This window comes from Eublepharis macularius, chromosome 6 (assembly GCF_028583425.1).
Source record: "Eublepharis macularius isolate TG4126 chromosome 6, MPM_Emac_v1.0, whole genome shotgun sequence".
NCBI lineage: Eukaryota > Metazoa > Chordata > Lepidosauria > Squamata > Eublepharidae > Eublepharis > Eublepharis macularius.
Genome location: NC_072795.1, coordinates 26,538,466 through 26,560,445, shown reverse-complemented (window position 1 = coordinate 26,560,445; position 21,980 = coordinate 26,538,466). Strand labels below are relative to the sequence as shown.

Genomic DNA, 21,980 nt, shown 5'->3' with positions numbered 1-21,980 from the left:
AGAGGAATCAGTCCTTGTGCCTGTCACAGCTCTTCCAGAGCACTCTCAGCCCCATCTACCTCACAGGGTGATTGTTGTGAGGATAATATTAACACACTGTGTAAACCACTCTGAGTGGCGTTAAGTTGTCCTGAAGGGTGGTATATAAATCAAATGTTGTTAAAGATGCACGCACGTGTAAATGTCTGTTTCATAAAAGAGTCAATGTGGGTTCACTTTACAAATGAAACTGTGGACCAGTACCTGGATAAATGTGCAGTTTCAAATGTGCAGCAATACATTGAATATAACATGAGAATGCCTCGTCGCGTGTATAAACAAAAATCAAGCATACACTGTACATAGATTGTCTGAACATTCACTTTAACTTGTGAACGGGCCTACTGGCACCATGCCATTACATCCTCATCAGGTTTCAGTTTCTTACGGTGCAATCCTAAATCCCAAGTGGACTTAGAAGGTGTAACTCTTAGGATTGATTTGGCAAAGAGACTCTGAACACTGTGTAACAAAGCCATTTCCCCATAAACAGGGCTTTTTCCTATTTCTTAGTTTATCATTTTTACTCATTCTCATTTATGCTGGCAAATTCAGAAGCCGAGCTGCTTTCCAACTGTGCATTTTCATGCATGCAAAGCCTGAATAAGAAACATTTACTATATGTTATATAATTCATTTTCCCCTTTCTATTACCATGGTAACCTGGTATGTCACTATATTTTCCTGTAATTTCTACCTTAATTTATAAAGAAGGGAAGTAGGAAAGTGGATTGATGAAAAGTGAACTTCAAGAAGCAGAAATTATCACAGGCACCCCCCTACTTTTAACAGTACATATAAAATTGGTTTCCCCCAAATTCAACCCATTTAATCAAAGCAAGAAAATACCTTTTCACTTTCTGATGAAACTGACTTTTTTTTGGCATTGGTAGCCCATTCTTTGCAATACCTAAATACTCCCAGGTGTGAGAAAATTTTGCACCTGTTCTCATTTTGAGTTCTTCAGCCTCCAGAGAAGACTTCCTTCCCACTTGGCTCTCACTGTGCATAATTCTTTCTAAAATGAGATCCTAAAATTTGACAATCTTATATTCTTTGGGTTTGTTGTTTGACCTGGAAAATCCTTCTGAAATACCATTTGAACGCTGGAAGAAAAAGTCCTCTGGTAATGTAAGACTAGCTAAAGACTTTTTACCTTGTCATTGTATCATGATCCAGAGGCTGTTTTCTCAGAGCTCTCATCCCAGTCTACCGTGAGCATAGAATTCTACTGATTGGATCCAGACTAAACTTTCCAATGGCAAAATGGAACTTTCCTCTTCCTCCCAGGGCAGCCCACTGATCTCAATAAAATGTCACCCCTGAGGAATGACATAAGTGGGGAGAGGGAATTGGTGGACATTTAGTCTGGATTCAACCCCATTGTATTCCATCCACATGGACTTCCTAACTGTAGAGTTATTGATGATCACTGTGAACATCACACATCAGCTGTGAAACAGAAAGAATACAGCCCTCCCAGCTGGCAGTGTCAGTTGCTTGAGACAGGGGACGTACTATACCTCCCTGGAAGGAGGAATAGGCAACACCATTCCAAGGTATCCGGGCTTTGTGCTGGGGGGCAGAGCCAGCAGCCTGATTAGGCAGATCTGCCTTTCCAGCTACAATTGCTCTCCATGCTCGGCCCACCCTCTCACCCTGTATTGGTGCAAGATTAGCCAGCTGCTGTTTACCAGAGCCAGATAGGAATTTTTTCCCGTTTTACAAATTGGTGCATGGGAATGGGTTTTTTTCACCTACCTTGCACCACTTATGGCAGTTGGGGTAATTGGCTTAGGGTGGTGCCTGTTATGTCACTGGCAGGAAGGAGTTTGGAGATAGGGAGTGGGCCAGTGAGCACCCTTGGTGTTTCCCCATTGGTGGGGAAAAGAGGTCTGCTAGGAGCATCTGGTATTTCTTGTAATGGCTACCAGCTGCATGCGCAGACTGCCTTGGGCAACCCCATGTGCAAGTCCTTCCCTCACTGCTGTATGACTGAGGCTTTAGGAGCTTGAAAGGGGGAAACCAGATTCCCTAGCCAACCAGGTCCCAGCCATCTGCATGGATGGCTTGCATTCAGGGCAGTGGGGCTCACCCAGACAGGTCAAGGCGGAGGTCCATGGGGGGCCCCGTGGTTTGACCTGTACTGCTAGTCTGCCCTTTCCACAGTTTTGGTTGATGTTAATGGTTGATGCTAATTTAATAAAGTGGCCCTTAGTTCCAAGTCTGGTGTCTGTCTCTTCATTCCAACTAGGGTGTCAAACTGTTTCCTTCCAAATCTAGATCTTATGATGGTATATAAAAGGGCCAACTGCATGGGTTATATCTACCTGGTCATTATCCTTCTTCATGCTCGGTGGCAATCAGGTAGGAAGGCTTGGAACTAAGGGCCACCAAAGGAACATGGAATCTCAACACAGGGAAGCAGTTCTTGTTATGCTAGAGAACCAATGTGGTGTAGTGGTTAGAGTATCAGAGTAAGATCTGGCAGAACCAGTTTTGAATCCCTGCTCTGCCATGGAAGTTCACTGGGTGACCTTGAGCCAGTCACATTCTCTCAGCCTAACCTACCTCACATGGTTATTATTTTGAGAAAAAAATGGAAGAGAGGAGAAAGATATTCTAAGCTACATTAAGTCTTCATTGTATGGATAAATTTGGGGTATAAATAAATAAAAGAAATATGTAAACGAGGCTTTATCTTGGGATGAAAATGGAGAGGATAAACAGTGTCATCCTAAGTAAGTCTAGTCAGAATCCAACTCAAATCTTTCCAATAAGACTTACTACCAGGAAAGTGTTCTTAGGATTGCACTATAAAAACCACTGACCTCCAGTAACCATTAATATACCTAGCAGATCAGCTTACAACTCAGTAACACCAACCAAATTTTCTCTCTATTACCAGGAATTTTCACAAATGGTGAAATCACACCCGTATGTGGGATAAGAGGCTATTCCATATTCCATTTTAATTGTTCTATAATTTCTCTCTGCTCTGCATTTTACTCCTCTAGATTTCTACTTCAACTGGAAGAATTTCTAATTTGAATTTGGAGCATATACAGTTTTGATCAGCTTGTAATTCTGTCAAATATTACTGATGCACATGTACACACTGATAAACCAGTGCAAAAAAAAAGGAACTGTGATGCATTCACATATGGACCAAGATTACAATATTTTACTGACGTTGTGTATCCCTGCTGATTTGTAAAACCTCACACAAAAAGCTTCTTGATGCGAACCCTATGGACAATTGCATCATGTTTACATTTGTGCAATTGTTTTGGATGACTCTGGTCAGACTTGATTCAGGCATGCACTTAAGAAGCCCTAAGCATTAGTTAGCTTTCCTGCATCAAATCATTTAACTCCTGGCCAGAGGTACCCCACAAATAACATTTTAGATTTGTTACAGATCTAGAACACAAGTAATACGATTACAGAATCGCTATTTCCATTCTAAGCCTTTATTAATAAAACTTGATTATTCAGTGTTCTTAATATCAGCTCAGTCAACAAAAACAACAACAAAAATCACACCATCCAATATAACAACACCGCTCATCAAAGGAAAGCAAGAAAGTATCTTACCCCAAAGATAAGCAGATCACAGATTCTTCTAGAAAAAAGCTCCTAACTAATCTTCTATGATCTTCTTAGTCAATTCCAGCAACAGTTCTCCTATATCCCTTATATTTCTGGCTATATGTATGATAGAGTGTTTTATCAATGTTCACATGTGCATCAGAGTTTGGGGGGTGGGGGACAAAAATTAAAGTAGATAAAAGACGCAGAAAGCTGTACATAAACAGATATTTGGCTTCCATTTCCATAGCATTTGTCAATACCTCTTCTTATATTACAGGTCCCCTTATACTTACATAAGGTATTCCAGCTGCCCGGTTCCTTTCTACCACTGCTTTAACATCATTAAGATCTGTGTAATTCCAGCGACAAATCTGGAATCCTAAATTCCAATAAGAAGGCATTTGTGGCAGTCCTATCAGCTGCAAGTTTGAAACATGAAAAAAATGTTAAACTTGTGTGTTTTTAGAATGAAAAAAGAACAGAGACAATAGAACCATAAAACCACATTTGTACTATGGGACTTTTGCTTTTCAAAAAGGTTGTTCCTTACAGATCATTCTTATGTTCAACTCCTACCCATGACTTATATCCCAACCCCAACTAATTATTTTAGCAAATAAGAAATACTCACAAAATTGGAGGTTTTGAGGAGAAATCCAAGTTTATGAAAAGAAACGGGAAAGTTTATAAATGGGGTTATCAATGGAGAATCACAGTTATTGGTCTGTTTTGTAAAGATCTGGAAGTGTAAGGTTTAAATCTACCTTTCAACTTCACCAGTGCCTTGTTAGGTGAATCGTGTTTTTAGAATCTCAAGTTTCATTATTTATCAATAAGAACAATGGTGACTTCTCTACATAGCACAGAAGTGTTGATAGAATGAATAGTACTACAGAACTACCACATAGCACTACAAAAGTTGAATGTAAATTGATAACAAGAAAAACTATGATTGATAAATGGAGACAAGTAGCCCAGCTTGGCTCCAAGAGAAGGTTCCTTGCTGGAAGATAGAAATTACTTTTTAAAAAATGGGTCAAGGATGGTGTAATGTTTTCTCTACTTTACCCAGCTTTTTACCTCAAGAATGCCCTCCCTTTTGGGTTTGTGTGACCCATATATTGCTGCCTCCCTGATGAGTGTGATGGTTGAACAGTTTTGATAAGCATATTGGTTTCAGAATAGTTCTTAAGATTAATGGTTTCAAAGACAGTTACATCTTTCCAGACCCAGACTAATTTGCCACACAGATTTTCTCTAACGGAATAAACTTTCATCTAATCCACATAGGCCTTTTCACACAGCTTGCCTGCTAGATGGAATAATTTCACTTTCAGATATACAGAGACAGCCCCAGGCGAGCACAGTTTGCCTGACTTAGACAGAATTAGGCTCTCAGGCTTCCATACAATTAGGAGAATTAGGCTCTCAGGCCTGCTCAAGTTAGCCAGAATCCTTCCTTTGAGAAACACACAGACTCTTTCAGGAATACACAGTTTCCTTGGGCAGAATAAAGACTTTCTTTCAGAAACACATGGCATAGACTCTGTCAGGCTTCAGACTCAACTAAACTGACTCAACTAAAATAACCTCTCCCTAGGAGCTAAACTACATGAAATGCTCAACATGCCGGGTTCCTGCAAGTTTACCTGGGAAGTGTAGTCAGTCCAGCAGCAGCGGGGCCAGAAGCGTGGGAAGGAAAGAGTCAGTGAGGGGAGCCTGAAGCTAATAGGCAGCTAGTGGCAACAGAAGGAGCTGCTGAGGCTGCCACTGCCACTACTAAATTCAACCATCCTCACAGAGTTTGATGTAGTGGTTAAGAGTGGCAGGACTCTAATCTGGAGAGTCAGGTTTGATTCCCCACTCCTCCATCTGAAGTCAGCTGGGTGACCTTGGGTCAGGCACAGCTTCTTGGAGCTCTCTCAGCCTCACCCACCTCACAGGGTGATTGTTGTGAGGATAATAATGGCATACTTTGTAAACTGCTCTGAGTGGGCAGTATATAAATTGAATGTTATTGTTATTGCTATCATAACTCACAACAACAATTTTAAAAATCTCATATTAGCAAGCAGAAATAAAATACTCAAATTTAATTATATGCAAAACATTACAGAAGTGGTTACATGGGTAGCAGCTTGAGGTATTGTTCTTTGGTATCAGATATATATAAGCTTAAAGACAGGAATTTTATCTCAAATCAAAAAGGAAGTCAAAGAGAAACCAAGGAAGAAAACAAGAAGTGTATAAAACTGGAAGAGCACAAGAAAAGTTGATGAGTAAAACATTTACTATATCTCAGAGTCTTGTGTTCATTGCTTCCTTTTATCTTTGAGAAAGAGTCAAAGGCTCCTTATTGCACATGGGAGAATTCCTTGAAAACAATGTCGGCCCGCAGCAAAAGGATATGCAAATATATAATGATTAACACATTCCTTGACCAAAAACAACACTGCTATTCCAAGCAATGTTCACAGTAGCACAAGTGGCACCAGCCATTCTTAATAGGCTTTATATATACAGAACTACATCACTGACGAAGTAGAAATGTGGCATGTGACAGAAACCTACCGCTACATATTGTTGGACAACTTGCTCAGGGGTGTCTCCCAAGAAAACATAGAAATCTAGAATCCCACCAATTGTTCTGAATGTTATGGCTGGGGTAGGCTGGAATACAACATCTACCAAGAGAAAAATATTCAAGTTAGCTTTAAATTCAAGCTAGACACAAGATACGTTTTTTCCCCCTAGTCTGACAGAGAAGGTCAATTCACATTAAAGTTGAGGAGGGCACTCTGTGATACTAGCCATATGGACTTTGTGTGTACAAAAGGGAATCAGAGAGTGGCAAGCCCAAATTAAATGGCAATTTGCACAGCAGCTTGGGAAATGAACATATGCTGAACCCTTTAAGAAGACAAGGTTTCCTGTACAGTGTACACTCAAGACAGGGTGAGCATAAATTGGCATGCAGTGAGAAAAACATTAATGTGTATCCAATGGGTGAACATGAAAAAATATCACAAACTTTAAAAGTAAAACTTTGGCTTATTCCACCACCACCCCCAACACACACACCCTTTCTCACCAACTGATATATTAACAGGGCAAGCCTAAGTACAATTACACCCTTCTAAAACCACTGATTTCAATAGATGGGTCAAACTGTTTAGGATTACAATAATGTATTTAAAAGTATTTATTTACCACTACACAATCCAAATAATTTAGAGAATACTTACTCAAACTTGGAGTGATTCCCCTCCCCTATGCAGAAACTATACTTGCTTGTATTCCGTAGGAAAGCGCTCATAACTAGAGATGGGCACGAACCAGGAAAAAACAAACCATGTGGTTTGTGGTTTGTCACATTTCACGAACCACGAACTTTCATGAACCTGCCCCGGTTTGCGAACCAGTTCGTTTGATTCATCACATCTGGGCCAGCAAATCACCACTTCCGGGTCAGCAGAAGGTCACTTCTGGGTCAGCAGACAGTTTGCAGAAAGCCAAACCCCCATTGCCTAGGAAACTGATTGATTGGTACCAGGCTGTCTGCAGTGACGAACCAAAAACCAAACCAAACAAACCACCCTAAAGTTTATGGCGGCTAGTCAGAAATGGGCTCTGACGAACTGCTGGTTCGCGAACCATGAACTGGCCTGGTTCATGATTAACTTTGGTTCGTATTTCAGTTCGTGCCCATCTCTACTCATAACTGATCATGTTGTTTTGGTAAATTCAGAGGAAGCATGTGCATTAGTAGAGCTATTGAAAAATCCACAGTACTTCATCCCCATCTTGTTTCTGGCTTCTTTCTCTGTTTATAAAAGTTGCAGTGCTGTCCTAAACATGGTTACATCCTACTAAGTTCATTGAAGTCAATGAGCTTTGAAGAGTGTGACTGTGTTCAAGATTGCACTGTTACCTTTGTTGTATCCACTATCTTTGCTTCTGTCCTGGCTATATAGTCATTATTTATGACTATAACTGGTCATCTTTTAACTCACCTGATATTTTCATTATTTTTTAATTTCCATTCAACAACAACAAAAACCTCTTGTAGCTATTCTTTAAGCTTTGTTAATGATAGCAAAGTGTGTCATTGGGAAGGCTGGGGATAACCCCTATCACCCAGCGCGGGGTGGGGTAGATGGGGCAGACTTTCTTTTGTTTCTTTTTAAAAGGAAACCGCAGGAAATGCTGGTCAAATGTTGGAGTGGAGAAGATCAAATTAGAAAATGAAATTTAAAAATTCACAAAGGTCTGGAATGCTATTTTGGGGATCCAATTCCCCACTATCCCCCCCCCAAAAGGGCTTCATAGGGTCACTACACTTGAGTAACACAGTAAGATGTTAGGTTGCCAACTCCTAGTTAGGAAATTCATGGAGATTTGGGGGTTGAACGTGGGAAAGGTGGGGTTTGGAGAGGAGAGCGATCTCAGCTGGGTATAATGCCATCGAGTCCACCTTCCAAAGCAGCCATTTTCTCTGATGTGAGTAATTTTAGTAGACTGGAAATCAATTATAATTCCAGGAGACCTCCAGACTCCACTTGGGGGTTGGCTAACTTAGCGCTAGGTGTCTAAAGAAACATTCAGCCTTTAAACAAATTTAAACCATTTAAAAAGCTACCAAATGAGAACGGATTTTTCCCCATATTCACTGGGTGCAGAGATTACAAAGGTGCCATCTAATAGGTGTTTTTGATACTTCTGCAACCACATTCTAATTCAATATTTCCTATTCACAACATGAAGGCAAGTTACAAAAAAAAATCTCCCTTACAGCAAGGAAAAGCTACAATTTGCTTACCGGGGGGGGGGGGGAGCTCACAACAAACCTAGAAGTTGGGAGAACAACAACTGGTCACCATCTGGGCAACTGTTTCATGAAATGGTATTAAAAGGGGCATAAGAAAAGCAACTGGAAACCTAACTGTACATTACAAGGGATATTCTTACCCATGGCATTGGCATTCATAAAGAACACACCAAAAGACTCTCCACTCTCATCTTCCAGGCATAAGAAGAAAGGCTGAGCTCCATACAGGTTACTCATGTCCTTTGAAGGAATGAAGAGAAAATTAAAATGTGCACATGCATGCCAGGAGCTTTCAAAATCTCTTCCGAAATAACCAAGTGTGAATCGACAATCAATAAATGTTAAGGAAATGCTTTCTTTCTCTTTTATTTTCTCTTTGTATTCTACTCCAAAAAGAACATGAATCAAAAAACTTAGATGCTTGTCTAAGCTTCAATAACATTACTATTAATTTTGTAGTTATCCCACTGAACTTGGGGTGAGGGGGTTAATTTATTATTGGCTTGGAACATTTCTTTACAATTTAGTCAGTAGAATAGTTATTTGGACCATGCAGCAAAGGAGACATATAAATCCTAGAATTATTCCATGATAAAGAAATGACATGTAATGGATACTTTAAAAAAAATCACAGTTTAGTCTTAATCGTTATCATTATTTCTTAGAGTTAAATTTAACATTAAGTCTAAGGAATAATATAAATGATTCAGTTGCCTTTTTGTTACTATTCAGCAATGCTGCAAGTTTTCTTCCTTCATCCATACCTTTAAAAGGATTCCTGCCCCCGCCCCCAACCTGCACCTCCCTGCCACTGCTCCTGGCAGGGAACAAAACGGAGGGAAATGGGGGGACTTAAAGAATCATGATGGACCCTTCCAGGCAATGTTATGACATTATAGGTAATGCTACGGCCAGGGCCGGCGTGCCCATGGAGGCCAGGTAGGTGGTGGCCTCGGGCGCGAGGGAACTGGAGGGGCGCCAGACGGGGTGTCGGGGGCTGAGGTGTGCGCAGCAAAGCTGGCATGACTGGGCTGCAGCTACTGCTGTAGCAAGCCAGCCAGCCCCGTGCTGCCACCGCCACCGCCACCGCACGCCCCAGCTGGGCGCAGCCTCCATGCGCTGCCCCAGCAGCGGCTCGGGGCTTCTGCGCCCAGCTGGGGCACATGGCAGCGGCGGCGGCATGGGGCTGGCTTGCGCGCTCCTCCGCTCCCACACGCCCCGGCCGGGTGCAGAAGCTGCAAGCCGCTGCTGGGGCAGCACGTGGAGCAGCCTCCGTGCACCACCCCAGCAGTGGCTCGGGGCTTCTGCGCCCAGCTGGGGTGCATGGCAGCAGCAGTGGCATGGGGCTGCAGCCAACCATGCCAGCTCTGCTGTGCGCTCCTCTGCCCCCACATGCCCCAGCTGGGCGCAGAAGCTGCGAGCAGCTGCTGGGGCAGTGTGCGGAGCACGGAGAAGCTTCCCCACGCCGCCCCATCCATCTCGCACTGCGTGATGACGTGACGTCATCATGCAGTCAGAGGTGTGCGCACACGCAGCGCACGCATTCATGGCCGCGGGTATCAGAAACTCTGGTGCCAGCCCTGGCTACGGCATCACGTCCTTATGCCCAGAAATGATGTTATGCTATCACCATATGAAGCCCTGATATTTGGTCAAAAAACAAAGAGTTTTTGCCAAACACTAGAGCACTCCTGGCAGAGCAGCAAAGTGATGATGCCGCTTCTGGAAGTGATGTCAGTGTGTCACAGCAATGTCATGATGACATCACCAGCAAGGGCTTTCCCCAAAGGACTTCAGAGCATATAACTGGTTTTATCCTTCCAATGGGGCCACGGATCCAGTTATAGACTTCCTGGCCAGGAAAAAGTTAACAATTATATATGTAGACCTGATTCTCATACTCATTTCTGATGTAGTAAAATCACACACATCCCCTCTGATTAATGCTTCCTTTTATATTCATATGCTAAACAATTATCCTACCCCCTACTCTGGGATGCTCATGAAATTAATCACATCTTGAAAAGCTTTAGGCTTTTACGATGAACCTCAAACATTTGTTACACAGAAGAAAAAAGGCAGCATTTGAAAAGCTCACTTTGCAACATCAAACATGCTCACCGTTATATCTGCCTCATTCTTACTTCTTCATCTGTATCTCCAGTTTATAAAAGTGTTTACATGCCTTAGCAAACAATTGGTTTCGTTCAAAGAGAGAATATGCATAAATATGGCAAGGAGATATGATTATCAACATTCCCAACAGAACGGAAAAGGGCCATGCATGAAAACAGAAGGTTAGCACTAGTGACAAGCATAAAATGAATTTTGGATTATTTTTTAATCAGCAGCTCATGTTGGGCATAACTGATTTAACTCCATTGACTCTCTGTAGATTCTTGGCCTAATTCTTCCTGATGTGGTAATTCTTTGTCTTGGCTGTACCACTTTAGATGCCATGCAAGCCTCACACACTGGAATTAAATTCCTTTCAAAGGGAAAACTATATCTTAGGAAAAAGATTTTACATTGTTTTTGTCTAATATCTAGTTTTCTATGTGCATGGAGAATTATTTTGTGTGTTGGGGCGGGGGGGGGGGGACAAAAGAAGTTTCAGTAGGGTTGTCCAATCTGCTTGGAACATTCCTGGAGATTTGTGTGGTGGTGCCTGAGGAAGGGTTGAGTTTGTGAATGGAGCTCAGTAGAGATGTGATACTATGGAGTCTGCCCTTCAAAGCAGCCATTTTCTACAGGTAGGATTGCCAACCTCCAAGTGTGGCCTAGAGATAGGATTGCCATTCCCCTGCCAAGGGCAGGGGATCCCCTGCTCCCGCCTCCCTCCATGCCCCCACTTACCTAGCCAGTGGGGAGTGCACCCCCAGGACACCCCCTGGCAGCATAGCACACCTATGGGTGGTGCAGCACACCCCAGTGCCCTGCCAATGCACGCCACACAACCCACCATGGCACACTACTGTGCCCCACAATGAGACCATTTTGGGCTGAATAGGGCCTGTGGGGGGGATTCACCCCTTTAGCAACCGCAAGAGTGTTCCCAGGCCATCCTTTGACTTGCATGATGACATCACTTCCCAGAAGTGACATCTTCACACATGCTGGGAGTGCTGGCATTCCCAATTTCCTTCTTGTTTTTTGGGGGGGGGGAGTTGGAGTAGACTATGTGCCCCAAACTGGAAGAATGAACTGCTGGGTGCTCCTGCGGGATGTACAAAAATTCTTTCAGTAAATAGGTTTGCCATAATATTGCATGTTCAGTAGTAGGAAAGTAGTCGGATGCACACCCAGCCTGGACAGAGAGTACTACAAGTAATCAAAGGTATGTTGGCCCTTGCATGATCTATGAGATTAGAAGGTGGACCCTGAGATAAAAATTCAGGACTAGGGGAAGGGTTACCAATCTCCAGATAGATAGCTTCATGTGGGTAGCCATGTTGGTCTCCAGTAAAAAGCAAGTCTGATAAAGAGAGCTTTGACTCAAAAGCTGGTACCCCAGAAATCTTGTTGATATTTAAGGTGCTACTGGACTTGAATCAATGTCCAGGTGAGGCCTTAAGTTCTCCTGGAGTTACTGATTCGGTTTCGTTTTCTCGGCCATGTCGGACGCTCTTCTCCGCAGGTCTGAGAGGAAGCGCCCGAGCAGCCTGACCGGGCGGCTGATCTGCGAAGATTAGCCCCCAGAACTCCCAGTGAGGGAGGTAGGGTCCGGAACGCGGCAGGAAGAGCCCCCTGAAATTGATGCGGGGGGTAAATTGCCCATTTGTTCCTATGGAGGCTGGCAGACGTGCGCGGCACCTCGAGTGCTGCCAGGCCATGGAAAACGGCAAAGAGCAGAACTAGGCAGAAGCCTGTAAGTAAGCGAATCCCTTCTGTTATTACAAGCGCACGTGAAGGAGTGGTGGGATCTGAAGCTAAGAAGGCTCGTTCTTCCCCCTCGCTGAGTTTCAGAATTTGGTTGGCGGTCCCCCCCCCTAAAATGGCAGCGAAAAAGCAGAGTCCCGCTTTGGGCAAGTCAATCTCGGCTGCCCTGCAGGGGAAAGGAGAGTCGCTCGAGGACTTGGTGAAGAGGTCGGTTACGAAGCCATAAAGCCCTTTGTTGACAAGCTGAATGAAACAGATCAAAGGCTGGGCTTAATTGAGAGCGAAGTGAAAACCATTAAGGAAGTAGCGGGGGGGGGGCAGAGAAGTCTGCTCGGGAAAATGCATCACTCGTGAGGGCAACGAATAAAGAGTTAAAGCTGGTGGAGAACCAGCTGATCGGGCTACAAGTGGAACGAACACAGACAATTTTGCGCCTCCAGAATGTGAAAGAGGAGGAAAATGAGGATTTATGGGTTCTGGCCTCGGAACTATTGCCGACACCCGCGAGGGCAACTAAAGAAGAGGTAAAAAGCACCATTTTGGAAGTCCGTCGGGCTTCTTCAAAATATGCAATGAAGTGTCAGCTGCCTCGCGAGATCATCATCGATTTTTCATCTAAGAGGATCCGAGACACTATCCTATACAACTCATACAATGCGGATCTGGACTTTCTGGGTAATAAAGTTAAGATACTGAAGGACGTTCCATTTTTAGTTCGGAAAAGAAGATTTAAGTATAAAAAGTTTGCAGCTCTTCTGAGGAAACGTGGAATAAAGTATAAATGGCTATTTACGGAAGGTATCTGGTTTAGTTACAAAGATCAAGCTTACAAGATAACATCAGAAGATCAACTAAGCGATTTTGAGGACAAAAATCAAGAATTTCAGCAAGACACCAAGCAAGAAGAAAAGGATTTGAAGTCTGAAGGGGGGGGGAGGGAACGAGCACTGCGGTTGCAGTTGCTCAGAGAGAGCTGCGTCCGAGGCCCAGGGGGTGGGGGGGAGGAAGACTTAATTTGGATTGTAATCTGTATTTTGCAAGGTCAACCACTCCATCAATATCTTACAAAGTTTTAATTTTTTAATAATGGCAGTATGAAGGGAAAGCATTATTTGTAGTGTAGTGTTGTTATATGTTGCTGTTTTTTTTTCTTTCCTTCCCCTGCCCCCCTTCTTTCCCTCTGTATTGTTAGTTGATGTAGGCAATAAAAAAATAAAAAAAAAAATCAAAAAAAAGTTCTCCTGGAGTTACTATGGATCTTCAGACTACAGAGATAAGTTAGTTTTGGAGGGCAGCCTCGATGACATCACATCCCCATGGAGCTCTCTCCCCAAGCACATACCCCTCACTAGGGATCATCTCCCCCCAGTTGGAATGGAAGGTCCTGTTTTCACCCTCCTTACTGGCCAGTGGAGTAGGAAGGGCCACCCAGGCTATCTCGCAGGGAAGTGCAATGATGTCACTGGCATCACCATGCTGCCCTGGGAGCACTCCTGTGCTTCACTCTGTTCACCCCTGTACTTTGCCATGGGCCACGGGCCCATTTGAGGCCCAAATCAGCTTACTGTGAAGCAGGTGCACCCTCTGTGGCTGTGCAATAACATCACCGGAAGTGCCGTCACTGCACAACCACAAGAAGGAGGTAAGAATGCAAGAAGGAGGTAAGATCCAGGTCTCCCCCTCCCACCAGGAAAGTAAGGAGACCTGGCAACCCTAACCCCCACACATCTCCATAGTTCGCACACTCTTTATTGCCTTTAAACAGTTTCCACCTCTATCTGCAGGGTCCCTGCCTTATTTTTAACAAAATGTTTCTTCTTGGGACAGATATATCAGCTGGGCGATGTTATCATCACCCAGTTAATCAGTTTTGGCTCTGTGATGGAATCCAGAAGAATTAAGGCAGGAAGGAAGCATTGGTCTGAGCTGGCACATCTGCTTTTATGATCTTCAGTTCTTCATTCAACTTGGTTAAATTTCTGTTAATAGTTCCTCTCTCACTGCATAGAAATATAATTAAATTAAGTATAACAAAGTATTTTTCACTTACTGCAATAGGCACGGCATCCCGGGTAAAGATAGGCCACGTTTTCCAGTTGAAGTCATGTCGGTACTGCCTATGGACATGTTCTCCTATCCCATAAACGTTCTCACTGGGCACTCGAGTTGTAATTTGCAAGTATTGGTCAGCATAGATCAGTGGCCCTACAGTGCTGTTAAATCTGTTGAAAGAGATATATTAAAGTAGCTTATAGAATTTCTTTTCGATAGTAAATTCATTTACATGTCCTTACAACATCTCATGCCCTTTAGATTGGCTGTGTGATTTCAGTGTTCATGTAGGCATTTCTACAGAAATTTCTACATTTGTACAGACAGGCTACAAATACTCAAAGGAAGTGTACATATTTGCTCTGGGCATGGAGTCTAGGAAATTAGGGGGTTGGGTTACATTTGCATACAAATTAAAGATTTTTTTAAAAAAACTTTTCCATTAAAACATTGTTTGTTGGGGTCATCCTACCTCAAGGTCCTCTTCTTTTTAGGTACATGCATCACAAACACAAACTCATAATAAGCCGGGAATTAATACCATAAGGAATTCATACTATTAACCAATAACTGAGAGAGTCCAGCTGGGAACCCCAACATAAACACCTTCCTGCTTGCCATACAAGCAGTTTATTCCATTAATTCCTAGAGAAGCTACCAAAGGCCAATCTATCATATCTTTCTTCCACCCTTCCTCTGGTGTACATAGTAGGGTTGTTCTGTCCTCCATTTTATGGTCACAATCCAAAAGATAGGTTCAACTGATACAGAAAATGACTAGGCCAAGGTCACCCAGTGAGACTCCTGGCTTAGTGGAGGTTTGAACTTGAGTCTTCCCAGTTTAATCCTCCAAACACTACACTACAGTGACACTTGAACTGAATTGTATGCTTGGGTGAATTATATGTCAGTTTCTCATATCCTTTATTTTTTTGTTTTTAATAGTAAACCACCCTGAAATGCTTTGGCAGGAAGGCCATCCCTCATATTTTAATGCAACCCCTCTTACACTAAAAAAGTAGGGTACTGTGTAAGCTGAAAATTCTAAACAGCGTTTCTCACTGGAACGAGTCTCCGAAGCACTGTACCACTGCTATTTATTCCTCTTCTTGATAATAAGATTGTGGTATATTTGCAACCATAGCAGTTCTTCTCATGAATTCTTAATTAGACCATGTAGTCTGTTTCCTTCTTTTGTTAGCTGCACAAAGCAGGTGTCTGCACTCAGAGGTACCTCTGAAATACCATGGCTCCTTCAGCATCATTACTTTAAAACCTGCAGCTCTCTGAGCTCAGGTTGTTTTCTCTGTAAATGGCCAAACCTAAGCCAGCTCCAAAGAGGTGCGTAATTAATCATCTTTTGTTTGTCACTTTAATAGTGACCTGAAAAAGAAACAGAGTGTGTATCTGCACTTTCCCCCCACTTCTGTGTGAGAGGTTTATCAAGAATGGAATCTTCATCCAATTTTCTCCTAGGGCCCTTCCATACTAGTGTCTTATTGAACAATGAATGCACAGTTATTACCGAGCTGCTACAGTAATTCCAAACGCCTCTCCTCCAGCTGGAAGACAGTTGTGAAGAAACTGCATTTCCTCGGGATTCAATTAGAAATATAATTATAACTGGGAAAATGCAATTCTCCTACCCCGGTGGCATATATTGTGTAGTTCTGTTGAATGACAAAGGTTCCTATTGGCCAGTGCCAATCCCATAAATGACCACAAAACATCATTTTTACCTATATAAATGGAACTTTTCCATGGGAAGAACTCTTTACTTAGTACAAACACAGACAGTGAAATCCTAAGCAGTTACTCCAGTGAAATCCTAAGCAGAGTTATTCCAGTGGAGTAACTCTGCTTAGGATTTCACTGTGAGTTTTGCATTACCTAATCAATATCCTTCATTGGGCAGAAAAAAGGGCTCCCATCTGGTTGGCCAGCTGTTACAAAGATAATACCATTATACTTCATTTCTTGCTGTTGATTTCAGATCTATTAGTGTCATATAGTGTAGAAGGAACTGATTACCTCTCTCACATTTTTTGCTTATCATTTCAAGCAGGCTACTGGGGTAGAAAGAAAAAGTTAGGTATCATAGCAGGGAAAGGGCTTCTATTCAACACTGGACTTCATGGATCCTCCCTAAAATACTGCCAGAATCCAAAGTTCTGTTCAAGGTGTATAGTAAAAGTGCATAGAATTAATTTGCTGATTGAAAGACTCTAAGAGCTACATTGCATGCTACAAGAATGCAACTGCTTGATTCTGTTCAATTTTTGAACAGAATGGGAATTTAGAAAAATGATGTTTATCATGTACAGAGAAGAAATGCTGCACTTGCTGAAATTCTCTCTTTTATGTAACTATCAAGTAGAGGGGGGACCCAGTTCTCCTTTGCATAGGATCAGTCTATACAACAACAACAACAACAACATTCGACTTATATACCACCCTTCAGGACAACTTAATGCCCACTCAGAGCAGTTTACAAAGTATGTCATTATTATCCTCACATCAAAACACCCTGTGAGGTGGGAGGGGCTAAGAGAGTTCCTAGAAGCTGTGACTGACCAAAGGTCACCCAGCTGGCTTCAAGTGGAGGAGTGGGGAATCAAACCCTGTTCTCCAGATTAGAGTTCTGTCCTCTTAACCACTAAGAGTCTGGGTTGTAAATTTGCATTGCAATCCGAAACTTACATCATTGGATAGTAATCCCATTGAAATTTAGTCATCTTTACTCCACCCTTCTTCCAAGGAGCTGTCAGAACAGCATACATTGGTCTTTCCACTCTTCTACTTTATTCTCACAACAACCCTGTGCAGTAGGATTAGGCTAAAAAAGAGTGACTATCTTAAAGTCACTCAGTGAGTTTGATGGTAAATTTAAAGCTAGGTCTCTCAGGTCTTACGCTACACCAAACTGGCTCTCTTACTGCAGTGTCACGTGGTGAGATATGTGCTGCAAGATGTCATCTAAAGCTGTGGTCCTCTGAGTAATATGAAATTAGTGTACTTCTGCATAAATAAACAAAGGATCAGGTAGAAATTAGCCATCCCTGATATATATTGATGGTCAACTGATTTTAAATACGATGTAATGTTATTTTCTAAGTGTCTACAGAAATGCTCTATAGAGACTTTTGCAAAGTCTGTAAGATTGTAATGTTGTAAGATTCAAAAGATGTGGCTGACACAGGAACATGCCATATGTACTTTAACATTGAGTTTTCACTCTGTTAGAATTCTATGGCACAACACGATTTCACTATGATTCCACAGAGATGCTTTTCAGAAACAGTAAACCACACTGGCCCTGACTTTAGATAGCCCAAGTGAGCCTGATCTCATCAGATCTCAGGAGCTAAGCTGGGTTGGCTTGCAGAAGTAGGGAATGGCAAAACACCTCTGTTAGTTTCTTGCCATGAAAATCCCAGTAGGGTTCGCTGTAAGTCAGCTGATTAATTGAGGGCACTCTCTACCACCAAACCAAACTGAGGCCATTTTCACATCTTTTAACTGTCACACAAACTTGCGCAAAATTGCACAAAACTCACAGAACGATGACATCTTCATGGTACGATTTCCCATCATGATTCTGTTTCATGTCACAATGATGTCAGAAACTGCACCATGAAACAAAATCATGATGGGAAATTGCGCCATGAAGACACTGTTGTTCTGTAAGTTTTGTGCGATTTTGTGCAACAGTTAAGATGTGTGAAAACGGCCTGTCTCACTGCCTGGTAAGATGCATTGCAAGAAAGAATAATGTTCATGTTAACTTGTAATTACCATGTGTGTGTATGTGTGTTGGGGGTTGGTATTTCATCCACTGTTGCACCTCAAAAATGTAGAAGCTGATGTGGAGTAGCAAAGTTGGACTACTGGATCTGTGGGCCAAGCTACAAGTGACGAATGACACTTGCCTGGCAAGTGAACAGACTCACGTGTATTCCTCCCTGTTCACTTGCCATTCACTTGCAGTCCACTTGATAAAGTGGAGCACAAGTGAATGGCAAGTGAACAGGGAAGAATACATGTGAGTCTGTTCACTTGCCAGGCAAGTGTCATTTGTCACTTGTAGCTTGGCCCTGAGAGAACAGAAGTCAAATTTCACTTGCCTATGGAATTTGCTGGATGAACTTTAGCCTTTCACTCTCTCAGCTTAAGCCACCTCATAGGATTATTTTGTGGTTAAAATGAGGATGAGAGAACAATATGCACAGCCCCGAGATGCCTGAACAAAGGGTGGAAAAGAAACATATTAGATATACTTCATCAAAATGTGGAAGTTGTCAAAACACACAGCCAAGAGTATAGTACTTATTGATGAGCTGTGGTTTCATACTGCAGTTTTCAGTGGTACCGCTTCATAGCCATACACCTCCTTCCACTTACTGAAGCACTTGGATGCAATAAGCATGGTTTCTGTCAGTAATCAACTGCTGCTGTAGAATTTAATGGACACAAGTCTGTGCTAACCCAGAGAAAATGTTTGAGGCAAAGTCATTGTATAGCCACTACCATACTCTCTGCACTGTAGTGTTTGACTGCACATGGTCATTAAGTTTGGATCCTTCCAGAGATTTCTTATAAATCAATACACTAATCCTCATTTATCTCAGAAGCATTTGGTGCATGCTGCTCTTGCCACACAATACAAATGGTCTTTCTGAGTTCATCATGGCAAACACATGCATGAATAGTGGGCACCCAAAAATCCGTGCCAGAATCCTCCGCAGATAAAGGTTCCATGACAAGAGTACAGGGGTTCTGCAGAAGATTCAAGAGGGAAAGGTTTCTGTAAGTAAGACATTCAGAGCCAAATTACAAGTGATGACTGACACTAGTTGGACACTTGTCAGCTTCCCTCAAATTTTGATGGGAAATGTAGGCAGCTTCGTGGAATGTTGGACAAGTGACAGTTGAAAAGTCCATTGGACAGCAGTCGGACAGCCAAGCTGCAAGACCAGGATGCCTACATTTCCCATCAAAACTTGAGGGAAGCTGACAAGTGTCCAACCTGTGTCAGGCGTCACTTGTAGCTTGGCTCTCAGTAATCTGCTACACATGCCTTTTAAAGGGAATCATTGAGCAACTGAGGTATAATTGACAGCAGTGTTTAATAAAATTAAACAGATTACTTACAGAACTTTATTGTTGCTATTCCTAATCACTTTGATGCCGAAAGGATTTTCAATTACTTCCACCCTGTAGTCAAAAGAGGTGCCCACAGGTCCAGCAAAAGGTTTCAGAATCTGAGGTCGGACTTCATATCTGGCATTGTTGGGATCAGTAATCTGTAAAAACAGATCAATTAAAACAAGGTTAACAGGAACCCCCAAATTAACATCTACTCATCGAGAAGAACACGTCCCCTCAACAGATGTGCTTCTGAACTGTATGCTATATAATTAATGGATATAATCAATTATGTTAGGCTGTCGAGTTAAATACTGGATTCATTGGTCAGCCTCTGTAGCTGTGGTTAATGAATCCATGCAAATTTTCTGATTTGCTGAGTATTCATCAGACTCCTATATTAAAAACTTATTTTATCAATTTAATCTTATTATTATAAAATAGAAAGGAAGTAAATTATTTTTTCTGATCAATTTAGTGATCAATTTTCACTAAAAGGGATGTCTGAGGGTGTATTTTAATATGCATATAGTAAAACTGAACAATGTCTAAGACTTACATTCTCCTCAACTCAGTTAAGGGGGCTCAAAAATGTACAGTGTACAGCCTAGATTTTGAAGTAGGACCTGAATTACATGCTGCACATTGCAGCTGACACTCAAAGCCTGCAGCCAAAGATGTGGTTGCATTTTTTCTGATCAATACATGAAGTCCAGCTTTCCTCAGCTTGCAAATAATATGCTTGAGCCCCTTGAGGGCTACCAGGTCTCCCACCTGTTAGCCACTTCCTGGACCCTGCTGCCAGGGGAATCATGAAGAAAAAAAATGCCAGTGACAGTGTGACATAATTTCAAAGGCAAACTCAGAAGTGGCATCACATTGCTCTGGAATTAAACAGGAACTCTACGATGAAATGATAGAGTTTCTACTGACTACTAGAGCAATGTGACATCACTTCCTCCCCAGTCTCCCATTGTGTGTCAACCACTGTCTGGCAACCCTCAATCCATTTCAGTTTTCTCTTCTGACTTTAATTCCCTCCTTTGGTCTTTTCTCTCTTACCTCAAATTCCTGTACTCAAGTTACACTGAAAGCGCATACATCCTGTCTACAGTGTACACTTAATTTTTCCATGACACATGCACTGAACAATTCTCATGTTACATTCACATACAGCTGATTGTGTGATTTAAACACCACATTTATCCAGGTACTGGTCCTTGGTTTAATTTGTAAAGTGAATGTGTTTTAGCTTTTTCTTATGAACAGATGTACACACACAAAGACAGGATGCACATGTGTTCACTGTAACATGTGAACAGGACTTTAACAGGTATCCTTTTTGGTCTCGATTCCATGTTGTTCCTAGGCTCTGCTTTTTCTATACTCTCCTTTTTAAGTCCTGCCTATCAGGCCCACCTTCTGATCTGAACAAACCAGCAATGGTAGACAAAGAAATATTTGTCTACATTTTACACTGGTAGTATTAGGGAGCTCAGCGAATCTGGTCCTGGAGGCTTCCTTGACACTACCACAAAATCCCTTAGTACTGTGCAACATGGAACTCCCTTCCAAAGTAATCTTTATGAAGTACTCTGCATGCTGAAGGAGTTATCTCTCTCTTGATAATATTAGTTTCAATATGTAATCTTATAATAATAAATTTACCACACATTCAAATGCTTCTATCCAAATCATTGTCCTGTTTTACCTGTGACATTTCAAATTTGGCACAAATATTACGATCTAATTTTTGGTTGACACGATTCGATGTGAATACTTGAAATCTATTGGGAACTTTGATACTGGCAGGAAATCAATCTGCAAACTGTATTCTGATATAAATCTGGCAAATCCTATTGAAGAATGTCTTTATGACTTTATCTGGATGATTTACTTTTTTACACTAGAGGAAGGACTGAGGATTCTAATCAGCCACATGTCATTGTGCTAACAACGATTATGTAGAAGATTCTACCTTTGCCTCTATTTTGACTTGCTTTGGTGCTCTTCTTTGCTTAGAATGAGATTTTAGATGCTTTGCCCAAACAAAGCACTTTTAACATTTTATACTCATAAGAACATTGCTTTTCAAATTTTCTGTTTTCTGGTGTCTTTTTCGTGAAGGACTCCAGCTCATCTGTGAGGGATCTCCTTCATAAGGTTTGAAGGTACATTCTAGGGTCTAGCATCAGTTCACTTGTGACACTAGTCCCTGAGCCCTGCCACTACCCCACGTGGACTGAATAGAGACCTCTCTGTGAAAATATAACCCTGTGGCTATATATTTTACAGAACATGGTGAGGTAAAATGTGTTTTTGAGACATTTGTCCTTTATTATCAATAGGGTTGCCAATGCTGGCTTAGAACCCTTTATGTAATTTTTTTCTTATCCAACCCATTGGAATGAACAGATGACATGGCCATGCCTGGTATCCCATG

General features: G+C 42.0%; 1 protein-coding gene across 1 annotated transcript in view; it reads right to left on the bottom strand.

The window, feature by feature from the left end:
* SI (sucrase-isomaltase) overlaps nt 1–21,980 on the bottom strand; it is a 178,856-nt gene that overhangs the window by 132,353 nt on the left and 24,523 nt on the right. The window contains exons 6-10 of the mRNA XM_054982800.1: nt 19,544–19,695; nt 14,391–14,562; nt 8,602–8,701; nt 6,205–6,317; nt 3,927–4,052 (exon numbers count right to left, since the gene is read on the bottom strand). Of these exons, the coding sequence (XP_054838775.1) occupies nt 3,927–4,052; nt 6,205–6,317; nt 8,602–8,701; nt 14,391–14,562; nt 19,544–19,695 (663 nt within the window). The remainder of the gene's footprint in view (nt 1–3,926; nt 4,053–6,204; nt 6,318–8,601; nt 8,702–14,390; nt 14,563–19,543; nt 19,696–21,980) is intronic.